Source organism: Triticum urartu, chromosome 2, assembly GCF_003073215.2.
Source record: "Triticum urartu cultivar G1812 chromosome 2, Tu2.1, whole genome shotgun sequence".
NCBI classification, from domain to species: domain Eukaryota; kingdom Viridiplantae; phylum Streptophyta; class Magnoliopsida; order Poales; family Poaceae; genus Triticum; species Triticum urartu.
This window is the reverse complement of record NC_053023.1, coordinates 315,616,321-315,630,926: the sequence shown is the minus strand read 5'-3', so window position 1 is coordinate 315,630,926 and position 14,606 is coordinate 315,616,321. Positions and strand designations below refer to the sequence as shown.

Sequence of the window (14,606 nt, the reverse complement as noted above, 5' to 3'; positions counted from 1 at the left end):
TTGTGCGGAGCCCGTCGAGGTAAGATGGGGCCTCAGATCCGGCAGAGCAGGAACTCGACTCCATCCATCTCAGCTCGCGGATGCGGCAGGCGGGCGGGGTGGCCATCAAGGGAGGTGGGCAACGGCGCCGGAGTGGTGGACGTCGCGAGCATGGAGGCGCCGGGGCCGGAGTGCCCGACGGCGCAGGAAAGGCTTGACGCTTGGCACTCAAGACTCTTGCGCACAAAAAATCTAATTCTGCTAATAATCTCCAACACTGTTTAGCTAGCAAGGACAAGTTAAAACCGTGCAAATCTGTGAAGCCCATACCTCCAAGTTGAGATTGGAGAAGCGAAGCAAACAAAGTTACCGAACTCGAGTGTCTAGCAGAGTCCACGCGCCACGCATTGCGCCCATGAAATCTGGGCCGTCCACACCTCAATAATTCTCCCGTATCCCCCGTCCATTCCCCCACCGTCCTTGCTCCGCAAGCCTCCGCATAAGACCCTGGAACTTTCCACGACCCCCAAAACCTCCCCGCTTTCTCTCTCCTCCACCTCCCCCCCTTCCCCACCCTCACCCCCACCTCGCGATCTCCACGCCTCCCGCAACCCACTCCCGGGGCGGGCCCCACATCGCCGCCGGCCACCCCCTGGTCCCCTCCCCCGTCGCTATGACGATCTCCACACCGCCCCCGGCGCCCGCAGAGGTAAGCTTGCGCGGGGTGGCCGAGGCAGCCCTCTCCCCGCAGCATCCCCTTTCTCCCTCTTTGCCTTCCTCCTCGCGCGGGCCCTGTCCGTCGCTTTGGGCAGCCGCGTTGCCGTACGCATCGTCGCCTGCGGACGCCGCGGTGTCCGTTGCCCTAGGCTTCTGGGTTGGTTTCCTGGGCGGGGGTTCTGGCGTTGGTGCCCTCAGCCAGGGTGTGCATCCCGCGTGGGCGGAATGGATTCTAGGGTTTGGGGTTTTTAGCCGCTTTGATGAGGTTTGTTGGGATGGATCTGATATGACGTCAATTTTGCGCAGCCGCAGCCGCAGCAGGAGGAAGAGGAGGTGCTCGTGCCGCACCAGGAGCTACCCAACGGGACGCAGCCAATGGAAGGTTCTCTTCCGTCACCTCGCCTCGCTTTTCTGCTACGGCTTGTCATTTATTTTATTGCCTGTTGACGCTCTCAGACGTGTGTTGTGTCGAACTGATTAGCTACCCTGTAGGTTGCATGTTGCTGTCTCGTTTTTCTTTCCCTTTGGTGGGAGTATTTTGCTGCTTATTGTGTAGAATGATGATTCGTTATTTGATTGATTGCAAGATTTTTTACTTTCTGCCTTATGCAGGATTTCTATTGTTTATCATATTTGTTGTGCAGAACGGTGATTCATCATTTGCTTGATCTGTTAGTTGCTCTATACTCAGAGCTATCATGGTTCTGTGTAGTTTTGTTAGATATAAAAATAATGCCAATCACTGCTCCCAGTTAACAAAAAAGCTTGCTTGCTTCGCTTGCAACGTTATTTCCTTGCCCCATGCTGGGTTATTGATCTACTTGTGACATTTTTATGCCAATGTGGTTCTGTAGTAATTGTTAGGGTTGTTGTAATTGCGTTTTTGTGTAATTGCATTGACACAGAAACTTCTTTTATTTGCTTTCTTTCTGGGTTGCATTTTTTGTCTCTCTATGCAGTATGTTCAGCAAATGCATTTAATCGCGCCCTTTGTTTGTGCTTCGTGGTAATACAGGATCCAGTTGGAACTGGTGTGCTATTAAGTGTTGTTTTGTTATTATATGTGATTGCCATGTAAGGTTAAGCCGTATTCATTCATGCTGACTCTGTATTGTCACTCCAGTTGTGCCTGCTGAGCCAGCTGCTACTGTCGAAAACCAGCCAACAGAGGATACACCAATCTCGAGATTTACTTGGACCATTGATAACCTATCAAGAGTGAATACGAAGAAGCTCTACTCTGAAACTTTTGTTGTTGGTGGCTACAAGTGGTAGGTTCCTACTGCTCTTTTTCTCCGAAATAGTATTTGATTAGCCCTGGTCTCCGAGAATGTCTGGTAGTGTTCTTTATCAAATCCTTTTTGTTTTCAGGCGAGTTTTGATTTTCCCAAGGGGAAATAATGTTGAATTCTTGTCTATGTATTTGGATGTTGCTGATTCAGCAGTCTTGCCCTATGGATGGACTAGATATGCACAGTTCAGCCTCTCAGTGGTTAATCAAATTCACAACAAGTTTACAATAAGAAAAGGTACTTTTTTGCCCCTTTTGTGTGTAATAATCTGCTGGCGAAGAAGAATGCTTATGGTACATTGGTTTGCAATTTATGCATTTTACATAAAGTTCTCTGACCATCTTCTAGTCACCCTACAATTGGAACTGTTTAACCAATAGAGACAATATTTTGATCTGAGGTGTAACGGCTTCTATAACAAGTGAACTGAAATGCTTGCAGAAACACAACATCAGTTCTCTGCTCGAGAAAGCGATTGGGGTTTCACTTCATTTATGCCTTTGAGTGAACTCTACAATCCCAGTAGAGGTTATCTTGTAAATGATACTTGTGTAATAGAAGCAGAGGTTGCTGTGTGTAAGGTTGTTGATTATTGGAGTTATGACTCTAAAAAGGAGACTGGCTATGTTGGCCTCAAAAACCAAGGTGCCACTTGCTATATGAATTCTCTCCTTCAGACTCTCTATCACATTCCATATTTCAGAAAGGTACTGACTCCTTGTTCACAGATTATTTTCTTTTTCTGCTCAACCTATCTGGACTGTGGTAACTTGGTATATTGCTTGCTAGGCGGTTTATCATATGCCCACTACTGAGAATGATATGCCCTCAGGAAGCATTCCATTAGCTCTTCAAAGTCTCTTTTATAAGTTGCAGTATAATGACAGCAGTGTTTCCACAAAGGAGCTAACAAAATCTTTTGGGTGGGACATGCACGATTCATTTATGCAACATGATGTGCAAGAACTAAATAGAGTTCTTTCTGAGAAGTTGGAAGATAAGATGAAGGTTTGACATCTGTAAGCTCTTTCTTTTTATATCCTCCGGTGTTGTTTATTGAATCATATATCTCTGACTGAATTATACCTGTACAATGTTGATTCAAGGGAACCGTTGTGGAGGGCACAATCCAACAATTATTTGAAGGGCATCACATGAACTATATCGAGTGTATCAATGTGGACTTTAAATCAACAAGGAAGGAATCCTTCTATGGCAAGTGACGCTGTTACTGAAAATGGTTAACAAAGTTTAAACCTTGCACCCTTGTTTGACCTAATTGTAGTGTATGCTTCTGCAGACCTACAGCTTGATGTCAAAGGTTGTCAGGACGTCTATGCTTCATTTGACAAGTATGTGGAGGTGGAGCGCCTGGAAGGTGATAACAAGTATCATGCGGAACAGCATGGATTGCAGGTTAGTCCTCTGGAGCTTTTGTGGCAGCTCAAGCAACCCATGCACCCTCTCAACCTTGGGTTTCCTGAACTTAATCTAAATAGGGCTACACCACCCCCACCACACACCCTAACCCCACGCTGATTGTTGAATATAGTGAGCTGTGGTCACCAGTTACCTGATTATCTGGCAACAAAGTAAATCGATGTATTGCATGGGTTTCTTACTTAGACATATTGTTGTTTCAGGATGCAAAGAAAGGTGTTCTTTTTATCGACTTCCCTCCTGTTCTACAACTTCAGCTAAAACGCTTTGAATATGATTTCATGCGTGACACAATGGTGAAGGTTTGTATCAGCGCCACCAACTTATTACTTATCCGTCTCTGTTTTCGCATTCCAGTAAATTTGAAGATGATGACTTTGTTGGTAGGGGAAAGTTTAGACCTGACAGGGCTTACACATTTGTCTGAGTATCTATTTGAAGCGCAGAAATGCTTACACATACCTCTGAGTATCTGTATTTGAAGCGCAGAAATGCCTATTTAAAAGAATACAGCACAGTATTATCTAGCATATGTCTGATCTCAGGGAACCATAGTAGTAACACTGTTATCTTCTAGGGTGGTAATAACCTTCTGTTCAGTGATGTTGACTGAGTACTCTATGTGCAGTGTGAACAAAATGCTAACACTTGTATCAGGCTGATACATTCGGAGTTTACATTAGCCATCTGTTTGAAAGTTGGAATAAAGTCTCAACATGTCTCTTCAGTCACTTTTTTTTAATTTTCTGGATTATTAGATTTCTACCACAGCTGCATATACTAAGATGACATCAAGTGGTATAAATGATTTTCAAGTGCAACAACATCACCTCATTCAATACTGTTTTAGTTATTGGAAATGCAAATCCTAACTTAGTTCATAAAATTCAAGTCTCCTTTGCTTTTTTTTTTATCTTCTACTCCCTCCGTCCCATAATATAAGAGCGTTTTTGACACTACACTAGTGTCAAAAACACTCTTATATTATGGGACGGAGGGTCTTTTATGAAGAATACTTACCTCTACTTCCTGAAATGCAGATAAATGACCGTTACGAGTTCCCACTTCAGTTGGATCTGGATAGAGATGATGGGAAGTATTTATCTCCCGATGCAGACAGGAATGTGCGAAATCTTTACACTTTGCACAGGTTAGGTTGGATATTCTAATGTTTTCTTGTGTAAGATTTTGATAGTTGAAGATGTCACATATCATGGTTAATTAGCCAATAGTACTGGAGGTGAATTTGATGTTCTGATATTGCCATTTCTCCTGTCCTCAACTTACCTAGAGATCCTAGCCAGACCATAATTAATCTATGAGTTGTAAGTGTTTCTTTGTATGGACATACTTCTTATGTCCATTAACTTAAGCTAAATCCAAGTAAAGATGCATGGTTCTTGATCAGACACAATTATGGTATAACAGCTGGGGGGGGGGGGGTAATGGCCCAACCTTTTAGATAGTCTAGGTAAAAAGTAAAATAATGATTGCAACTCATAATTACATGTTAATATTTATCTCGATACAGTTCATAACAGTTAATTTCTTGCAGTGTTCTTGTCCATAGTGGCGGTGTTCATGGTGGGCATTACTATGCTTTCATAAGACCTACGCTCTCTGATCAGTGGTACGTCTGTTTGCCTGGATTGTTTTTTATGACTGGCTCTGCTCCCTGTAGGAAAATAGCAGATTCTTGTAACCATCTTGGCCGTGCTGGGCTTGTCAACATTTTTTTTTACTCTTGCTGGATTTGGTCAGTTGCTGTTTGCAGCTGGACAGCATGGTGCTGCCAATAAAATTTCACAGTATTTTGTTAAATGCACCTGTGGCGGTGCTACCTGGCTCATCAAACTCATGATGATTTGGAATTGTTCACAAAGAGTTTATTTTTGTTTTGGCAACGATGCATGTTTTTTGACAATGTTTTCGAGAAAATGCAAAGAGATTTTTGCGTTTCTTTGTATTGAGAAGATAGGGTTTATGTTACAATCCTCCTAGGAGGTACAGAAGTACATAACTGATGATGAAAACAGGGAATCAGTGCACGTCCCATGTCTGGGGGATGATGTCGCGAAGGCCAGCGGCTCCCGCCTTGGCCCAGAGCGACACCTTACGTTTGATTATTTTTGCTCATCTACTCTAGAAATTTATTTGTATCTTAAACCAAATGTATCCATTGTAAGTAGTTGTTGGCATGCATGATGGCCACCTTTGCTTTTCGAAACATAATCTGATCTTGTTGGCTAGTTGTTGTGTTCATGTTTAATTTAGTTACCCGCTGAGCAACAATTTCCAGGTTCAAGTTCGATGATGAGCGTGTAACAAAAGAAGATGCAAAGAGGGCATTGGAAGAGCAATATGGTGGTGAGGAGGAGGTTCGTTACAATTCCTCATGGGTACAATACCTTTATTTGGTGTCTGAATGTTGGGCTAATTAATCGTACCTACATTTTTGCAGCTACCCCAGACTAATCCTGGCTTAAACAACACTCCGTTCAAGTTTACCAAATATTCGAACGCATACATGCTTGTATACATTCGTGAAAGCGACAAGGACAAAATAATTTGTAATGTGGATGAGAAGGACATAGCTGAGCACCTTCGAGTAAGCTGTCTCCTAAGATATCTGTCTATTCAGAGCTTCTATTTTAGTAGTCTTATATTTCCGTGTGCTCCCAGATTAGACTGGAAAAGGACCGTGAAGAGAAGGAGCGCCGGAAAAAGGAGAAAGCTGAGGCCCACCTATATACCATCATTAAGGTATTTGAGTCAACCTGCTGGGCGTAGAAAACATCAACTGTTTTAAGCAGCTTTGTGTTATTTTCACTTAGTTTTCTCACATGTTCTCTTCCTGTATAGGTTGCTAGGGATGACGATTTGACTGCTCAGATAGGGAAAGATATATATTTTGATCTTGTTGATCATGATAAAGTCCCGAGCTTTCGTATTCAAAAGCAGATGCCTTTTACTCAATTCAAGGTAATTACATGGGGCAAGACTATGTTTGCTGTGATGCTGCTTTTGGCTTATTCCAGCTGTAGGAATCGAATCAGGCTGTTGCTTATTACTGGTTGTATCCATAAACCAAAACCGATGATTCAAAGGCTTGAGTGGCCCTATCTTGTTACATGACACTTTTTGGTAAAAATAACACTTTGATGCCTATCTCAGATGGACTAGTTGCTGTTTGTTCTTCAAAAATAGTAAGCCTAAAATGGTGCAATAATACTTTGGTTTTAAGTAGCACATTTATGTGTTTCTTAACATTCTGGAGGTGTAGCCTACAGTTGTGAATCATTGATAGGATTTCTAATTTACCAGTATGATATCAAGGAGGAATGTCTTGCTTGCTACAGCTTATGTGCACTGTTATTTTGGAATACCAAACTTAGCGCCAATAAGAGTAGAATTTCATGGTTTCCATGTTGATCAGTCATCTGTGAAGTGCTTTACAGGAGGAGGTAGCAAAAGAATTGGGCATCCCTACGCAGTTTCAACGATTTTGGTTGTGGGCCAAGCGGCAAAACCATACCTACCGACCCAATCGACCGTTGACTCCTCAAGAAGAAGCACTAACTGTAAGATGCTTCCATTACATTGCATTGGATAATGATTTTCTTGTCTCTAGTTCTCCTTGAGTATTTGCAAGGGCTGAATGGAACATACACATACTTTATGTTACGGTTTTGGTATCCTGTGGTTTCTTGGTTGATTACTCTGTCTTCAGAAACTAGTAATTTTGTGATAACTTATGGTGTTCATAACTGAAATCTGTTTGTATTACGATGCGGTAGTTCTTTTGGATGTTAATTATTTGTTTTTAATTGATTAGTAATCAATATTGGGTATTGAATGCCACCACTCGTCTAAGCAAGTTTCTGTTGAATTGTCTATGGTTGTGCACTCCAGTAGACTAGCAGTAATTTATTGTCTGTAAGATAGAAGAAGTATAAAAGATATAACCTGTAAATAAAAAGATTTGACCAGTAGAAAATACCACATTACTAGTTGCACATACTTCTTATCGGACAAGTTGCGCCTGCTCCGATTCTTCCACTTGATTGCATGTCACCCATTAGTATCATCTTATGTGCAACCACTATGTAAAGCATTCTCTTTTTGCAGTCAAAACTTTCCTGTTCATTCAACTGTCGACAGAATTTACTTGATTCTAATGACGGCCAGGGTCTCCTATGTTTTCTTCTCTTTTTAAGTCGCAGTCAAACTAGATCTAGCCCGATTTAATTATTGGTGTGATCTCTTGTGAAAATAATACTTCCTTGTCTTTCTTTCAGCATTTGTATTCTCTTTATGCATATGGGCAAACACACTTAACTCTTAAGGGTAAACATTTTATGTAGGTTGGGCAATTAAAGGAAGCAGCAAACAAGGCCCACAACGCAGAACTGAAGTTGTTCTTGGAAGTTGAACTTGGGCTGGTAATAGCGCACACCTTCCCCGTCTGTTTCGGTGCAGTATTGATATTGTCATTTACTTCCAACTAAAATAAATTTGTTTGCAATTTTTATGGGCAATGCAGGACCTAAAACCTCTTGCTCTACCAGACAAGACCAGGGATGATATTTTGCTTTTCTTCAAACTCTATGATCCTGAAAAGGAACAGCTGCGGTACTTCTCATACTTTCTAACCTTCTGCATCATTGCTCATTTGTGATTAGACTAGAGTCTTACTTGTCTGATGAATGCTTTCTTCAGGTATGTTGGTAGGCTCTTTGTGAAGGCTTCAGGAAGACCACAGGATATTCTGCCAAAATTGAGAAAAATGGCTGGTTTTTTGCAAGATGATGATGTCGAACTTTACGAGGTATGTTGGTAGGCTCTTTGTGAACTTTACGAGGGTAATGAGTCTTGAAGCTTAATTAGCCTGATGCATATGTGATAAGCATAATATTTTGGTTCAGTATCTTACATCTTCCACCAATTTTAGGAAATTAAGTTCGAGCCAAATGTGATGTGTGAATACATTGATAATAGGATTATATTTCGCTCTTGCCAGGTAAATCCGATGTCTATAGTTCTATATTTTGAACTGATATCGTTCTTGTTTCTCTGATATTGTCATATCTGAAATTATTTTTGTGTTCACAGCTGGAAGATGGTGATATTGTTTGTTTTCAAAAATCCCCAAAACCAGATACTGCTGACCAGTTTAGATACCCTGATGTCCCATCGTTTCTGGTGTATATACGTAACAGACAGGTGCCAAAGAACACTCCACTTGCTAGTTCAGAATCTTATATTATCTGATATTTACACACATTTTCCTTGCTGTGACATTTTCTTGCCTTGTACTCCCTCCGTCCAAAAAAGCTTGTCCCTCAAATGGATGTATCTAGCACTAACTACATACATCCATTTGAGGGACAAGCTTTTTCGGACGGAGGGAGCAGATTACTAGTGTTTCCAACATTTTTTAAGAAAAAGAACAGTTACACACGATTTTTGTGATTGTATCTAGTTTTGTTTGCTATCTTATTTCCCAAATTCATTTTACCATCTCTCTAGGACTGCGCTCTCATATTGCATGTGTATGTTTATGAACATCATATATATTGTACAATTTTTATATACGATTAACTGCTGTTATCATTGTTTAGGTTGTCCACTTCCGGTCGTTGGAGAAGCCCAAGGAGGATGATTTTTGCCTAGAGATGTAAACATTTGGACATATTGTGATAAACAAATCTTGGTATTCTGCATCGTTACTGACTTCCTTCTCTTCACCCTTCCTGTATAGGTCAAAGATTTTCACGTATGATGAAGTTGTAGAAAAAGTCGCTCAACAGCTTGGTGTTGATGACCCATCAAAAATTCGTCTTACATCACATAATTGTTACTCTCAACAGCCTAAGCCTCAACCCATTAAGTACAGAGGCGTTGAACGTTTGCTAGATATGCTGATTCACTACAATCAGGTTTGTGACAAACTAATCATTACATGATCATTAGTTGCTTAATAACAACTAAAGTGAAGAGTAACATATCTAATGACTTTTCATGCATCAGACTTCTGATATTCTGTACTATGAAGTATTGGATATACCCCTGCCAGAACTACAAGCATTGAAGACATTGAAAGTTACATATCATCATGCCACCAAGGATGAGGTTATTTGGTTGAAACTTTTAAAGTTTTGTAGTAGATTGATTTTGTCCAGTAGTCTCAAATGTATTTTACCAGGTGTCTGTTCACAGTATAAGATTGCCAAAAAATAGCACGGTTGGTGATGTTCTAAGTGATATCAAATCAAAGGTAAACTGTAGTATCCTTATCTTATGGTCTGTATGGCATGTACTAGATTGCTTTATTGCTTATATGATGCCAGCTCATGTTCTATGCATCCTTCTGTCATTGTCAATCAGGTTGACCTATCTCATCCTGATGCTGAACTTCGATTACTTGAAGTTTTCTACCACAAGATATACAAGGTGGTACATGCTAGTTTAACACCTCTTAGTTGCATTTAGTTCCACACAGTAGACAAGTGTTATTTACCATGTATTTGCTGCAGATTTTTGCACCCAGTGAAAAAATAGAAAACATCAACGATCAGTACTGGACACTGCGTGCAGAGGAGGTATGTGATGATATGCCATGCTTAACAAAACCAGAGCCCCCCCACCCCAACACATGCACACACCACCCGTTCAACGGATGATGTTATCTTTTCTTTGTAGGTACCGGAGGAGGAGAAAAACCTTGGTCCTTTTGATCGCTTGATTCATGTATACCATTTTACCAAAGACACTCAAAACCAAACGGTAATGAAGTTTGGCTAATGCTTGCCCTCAGTTACTCGATCTATGCATTTGGTTGTGTTCTGTAAAACACAAAAAATACAGCCTGGTTGTGAGTAGTTCCTCAAATGCAGTTGGACGAACTTTTAGTCACTGTACCACATTTGATTTTAAGTTACTTTGTCATTCACTGAAAGAAATGCTTTAGCTGTGTCTCTAATACTCCAATATTTGACATTGTTGTGTTCTGCCCACCATCCAGCATAAATGATGGAATTGGGGGCAAGGCAATTATTACTAAGCAAGATTTCCTTGGTCTGCTTCTGATAGCATATTTGGATCTCTAGTTAACCACATGCTTGATATTTATCCTGATTTCCACAGCAAGTTCAGAATTTTGGAGAACCTTTCTTTATGGTTATTCGTGAGGATGAGACCTTATCTTCTATTAAAGAACGTTTACAGAAAAAGCTTAAGGTCTCAGATGAGGATTTCTCCAAGGTAATGAGGATTTTTCCATGGTTTCTGCAGCATATATTGCGATGTATATAAATATGTGGTTTTATTTTTTTTGCTATAGCGGCATAGTGCATCCGTGTCCGCCGCCCAATCTTCGTTAGATGTGATGTTATTGAGATATGTGTATGCTTACTAGTTAGAATATTTAACACCAGTCAAACATCAAATATCTGAGTTGGCATTTATAGCCCAAGGTCTCACTCGGGGCTTAAGAAACACAGTTAGCTATCAAACTTTGGTTGGCGCTCATAAAATGATTATGAAAAGCATAAGCTTTTTCTTTTTTCTGGTAGGTTTTTCGTTAGCGGCTTATCGCCTATATATTTCGATGTGGAACTTTAAATATTCCGACACATACTGTCACAAACCTTGGTTCATGAATGCTTAGGTGATGGGGGATATAGTGGAGGTTCTTAATTTCATCAAAGTGGTCCTCTGTGTTTCGAAGCCTAACAATCTAAAATAAGTAACTAAATTATGCTTCTCTAAATTGGTGTTAACCTAATTGGAAAGGTACTCCTTCCGTCCCAAAATAAGTGTCTTAACCTTAGTACAACTTTGTACTAAAGTTAGTACAAAATTGAGACACTTATTTTGGGACGGAGGAAGTATTAATACTTATTGGAAGATAGCGGTGGGCTAGGACATGAGTTGCTTATCTGCATGACACATCATCCACAATGCATATAATTAATCAACTGCATTGGTCTAAGCTTGGCAGTAATCTCTAGAAAATTAGGCTTTGTCCATTTGAAGCTGTTGGGCTGCTTTAAACATGATACATACTATCTTTTTATTTCTTCGAGGCGTGTTTATCTTGCATTTTGTATGTGGAGCTGACACCTAGTGCAAACATTGGTTAAAATGTACTTGTCCGATGCTAACACATGTTCTATTTGAACAGTGGAAATTTGCGTACATATCCCTTGGTCGCCCAGACTATTTTGAAGATTCTGACACTGTAGCTACGAGATTTCAGGTACTATGATGCTAGTTATCTACTTGATGAAGCAGCTTTTGTAGCGCTTAATTTGATTTCAATTGTATAAACTTGTTTAGAGAAACATGTATGGAGCTTGGGAGCAGTATCTTGGACTGGAGCACCCGGACACAGCGCCAAGAAAGGCACATAGTGCTAACCAGGTACTTGCTGCACATTGTTGCAACTTGTGCCAATAATGTCAGGTGTGTTGTCTGGAATTTTGCTAATTTCATATGTTGTGCGCAGAACCGCCATTCATTTGAGAGGCCTGTAAAGATCTACAACTAGACAGTTGTGAGAAGCGGGAGCGACGTCCTGCCATGCAATACCACCAAGCAAGTGGCTGAAAGTGAAATTGCTGGCTTGAATAAATCGTGTGCCATATGATGGCAGGACTAGTTGCTCAAGTTAATGACGGAGCCTGTAAGCTAGCGTTTCCGCGCACTCTGCCCTGGATATATAAAGTTTGTGCAGAGATGACCCAACGAACCATCACCTTTTAGTAGATAAGGAGGCTGTTTTTCTTTTCTTGCACTAGGTGCTCTATACAGTCAAATAGCTAGTGGATTGCTTGGTTCTGCAGTTGTTGCTAGGTGCAGAGTTGTTGATGATGCTTTTTCTGTATATTATTGTTGTGAGCTGTACAAGTCCAGTCCTTGTTGACGGTCACACGGTATCTGTAACTCCAGTGATGATATAGTGCTCTGCGTCTTTTCACAAATTTGTATTATCTGACTCTCCTAAGCTGTGCTACAGGGCTATTACCGCACCTGACTCGAGTTTGAGCTTCCTTACCCTCTGCTCTAATTGCACCATTTGAAGTCTTTTTGCAGCTGTTATAAATGTAAACGAGAGATGGGTTAGAGCAAATGATTCAATCAGTTATCTTTATTGATGGACTCGTGGGATTACACATGCGGGACAGCGGGGATTTATCCCCTAATAACACTGGGTTATTATTCTTAACAGCAACTGAAAGTTACGGCTGGGAAGTCTCGGTTCAAAAGTATGCTAGTAACATGTTTTGCCTAGGATTTTAAGCTCGTTAAATGCCATGGTTTGATGATCCGTGCGGGTGACGGTAGTGAAGTTTTGTTTAGGGTTGCCCTTACTACTTCGCACTTTGATAATTTGCCACTGCTTACATTGGATTTGATAATTTACGACATCTTATTTTGGACTTTGATTGTTTGCCTTACCCACGAGGAAAGACAAATGGAATTGCACAAACCATCACTTATTGGGGCTACTGTTGTGCAAAACACCTACTATACGGGTTTCATATTAACATAATTACAGACACATGGGTCCTGCTTGTAAGTGCCCGCGTGGCAATAGAAACCGGCCACATCAGCTACATATTAGACCAAGAAGTGAAAAGACCAGAGTAACAAAAAAAAAACAGTTAAACAAGTGGGTTGGAAGGCTACTAAAAAAGTTGGGCTGAAAGCCCATGTGGATCAAACAAGACATGACCATCTCGTACAGAGTTTTCTCAAAAAAAAAAATCTCATACAGAGTGGTTCGAGCAGAGGAACGACCTCGCACAGAGCTTCCGCACAGGAACAACAGGCGGCAACAACGGCAACCATCCCGTCGCTGGTGATGGAGCGGACAATAAAGAGATAATAAATTTAGACAACGATGATGGAGTGTGTTGGAATTAGAAATAGCAGTGAGAAAGAGGAAGATCATAGCAATGCCAGTGAAGAAGAGAACGTACTATAATGAGAGCAAGAGCAGTGCACATGAACAGTTCGCATTGGACTTGTGTTTCCATGATGTCACACAATTAAGGAAGGCTTTAGATAATTATCACATAGCTCACATCAGAGACTTCACATATTTGAAAAATAACCAAAAGAGGGTGGTTGCTTGCTGTAGCTCGGGTGGCACTTGTGCTTTCATGGTTTGCTCATCTCAAATAAAGGGAGAAAAGACGCATTGCATTAGGCAGATAATGCCGCCACACACTTGTGGCACAACCACGGATACATCAAGGATCAACATCACTTGGCTTGCTAAGGAGTATGAAGATGAGATCAGGAGTGATCCAACCATAAATATAATTGCTCTTATTGATGCTGTGCACAGGCGCTTTGGAATTGAAATATCCAGGCACATGGCGTATAGGGCGAAGAATAAAGCTCTTGAAGCTGTAGAAGGAGATAAAGATAGGCAATACCTGCGTATCAGAGATTATTTGCAAACCGTAATGGAAAAGAATCCTGGTTCTAGATGCCATGTGTGGACAATCCGTCCAATCAACAAACCTGAAAAGAACCCAAGGTTTCATGGTATTTTCTTTGGTCTGCATGCTCAAATCGAAGGGTTTAAGAATGGATGCAGGCCTTTCATTGGTAAATATCTCACCTCTTTATTCTATAGTTTAATATTTCTCGCCTTTGTCAATTGCATTTATCCAAATTTTGTACTATGTATAGGGATTGATGGATGTTTTCTTAAGATGGGTAATGGAGCACAAGTGCTTGCCCCCACAGCTCGAGATGGCAATAATAATTTTATCCGCTCGCATTCGGTGTCGTTGGAATGGAAGATATTGCTACATGGTCATGGTTTCTCAATCAACTCAAGTATGCACTAGGTGGTACTGCAGGTCAGTTTGGCACCTATACCTTCATGTCTGATAGGCAAAAAGGTCTTCTAGCTGCTGTTCATTTGGTATTCCCTCAGTCTAGCCATAGGTACTGCCTTAGGCACATATATGCAAATTTTCAAAGTGCTGGGTACAAGGGCGGAGACCTTAAGAAATTAGTAGATGCTGCTGCTTATGCCTTTGATAAGTGTGACTTTGATGTTGCCATGGAAGAACTAAAAAAACAGGATAAGGATGCATGGGAATGGATGTGCAATATACTGCCTAAACATTGGGCACGTCATGCACTTGACACACA

At 41.0% G+C, this 14,606-nt stretch overlaps 1 protein-coding gene across 1 annotated transcript; it reads left to right on the top strand.

The window, feature by feature from the left end:
• Positions 1 to 527: 527 nt before the first annotated feature.
• Positions 528 to 12,412, top strand: LOC125537141 (ubiquitin C-terminal hydrolase 12-like). Its single transcript, XM_048700438.1, has 32 exons — positions 528 to 688; positions 1,003 to 1,078; positions 1,820 to 1,967; positions 2,068 to 2,225; positions 2,430 to 2,695; positions 2,778 to 2,996; positions 3,095 to 3,203; positions 3,289 to 3,404; positions 3,632 to 3,730; positions 4,469 to 4,578; positions 4,984 to 5,058; positions 5,728 to 5,806; positions 5,890 to 6,036; positions 6,111 to 6,191; positions 6,291 to 6,410; positions 6,887 to 7,009; positions 7,793 to 7,870; positions 7,972 to 8,060; positions 8,148 to 8,256; positions 8,380 to 8,448; positions 8,541 to 8,651; positions 9,050 to 9,105; positions 9,190 to 9,367; positions 9,459 to 9,560; positions 9,634 to 9,705; positions 9,816 to 9,881; positions 9,965 to 10,030; positions 10,131 to 10,214; positions 10,575 to 10,691; positions 11,614 to 11,688; positions 11,769 to 11,852; positions 11,938 to 12,412. Exons 1-32 carry the CDS (start codon positions 653 to 655, stop codon positions 11,977 to 11,979), a joined length of 3,360 nt encoding a protein of 1,119 aa, XP_048556395.1. The 5' UTR covers positions 528 to 652; the 3' UTR covers positions 11,980 to 12,412.
• Positions 12,413 to 14,606: the final 2,194 nt, after the last annotated feature.

Excerpts from the sequence above, each read along its gene's own strand:
- LOC125537141 (XM_048700438.1), top strand. The coding sequence starts at position 653 with ATGACGATCTCCACACCGCCCCCGGCGCCCGCAGAG. Across the intron at positions 6,411-6,886 it reads TGCCTTTTACTCAATTCAAG|GAGGAGGTAGCAAAAGAATT; the intron begins GTAATTACATGG and ends AGTGCTTTACAG. Across the intron at positions 11,689-11,768 it reads CTGTAGCTACGAGATTTCAG|AGAAACATGTATGGAGCTTG; the intron begins GTACTATGATGC and ends AAACTTGTTTAG.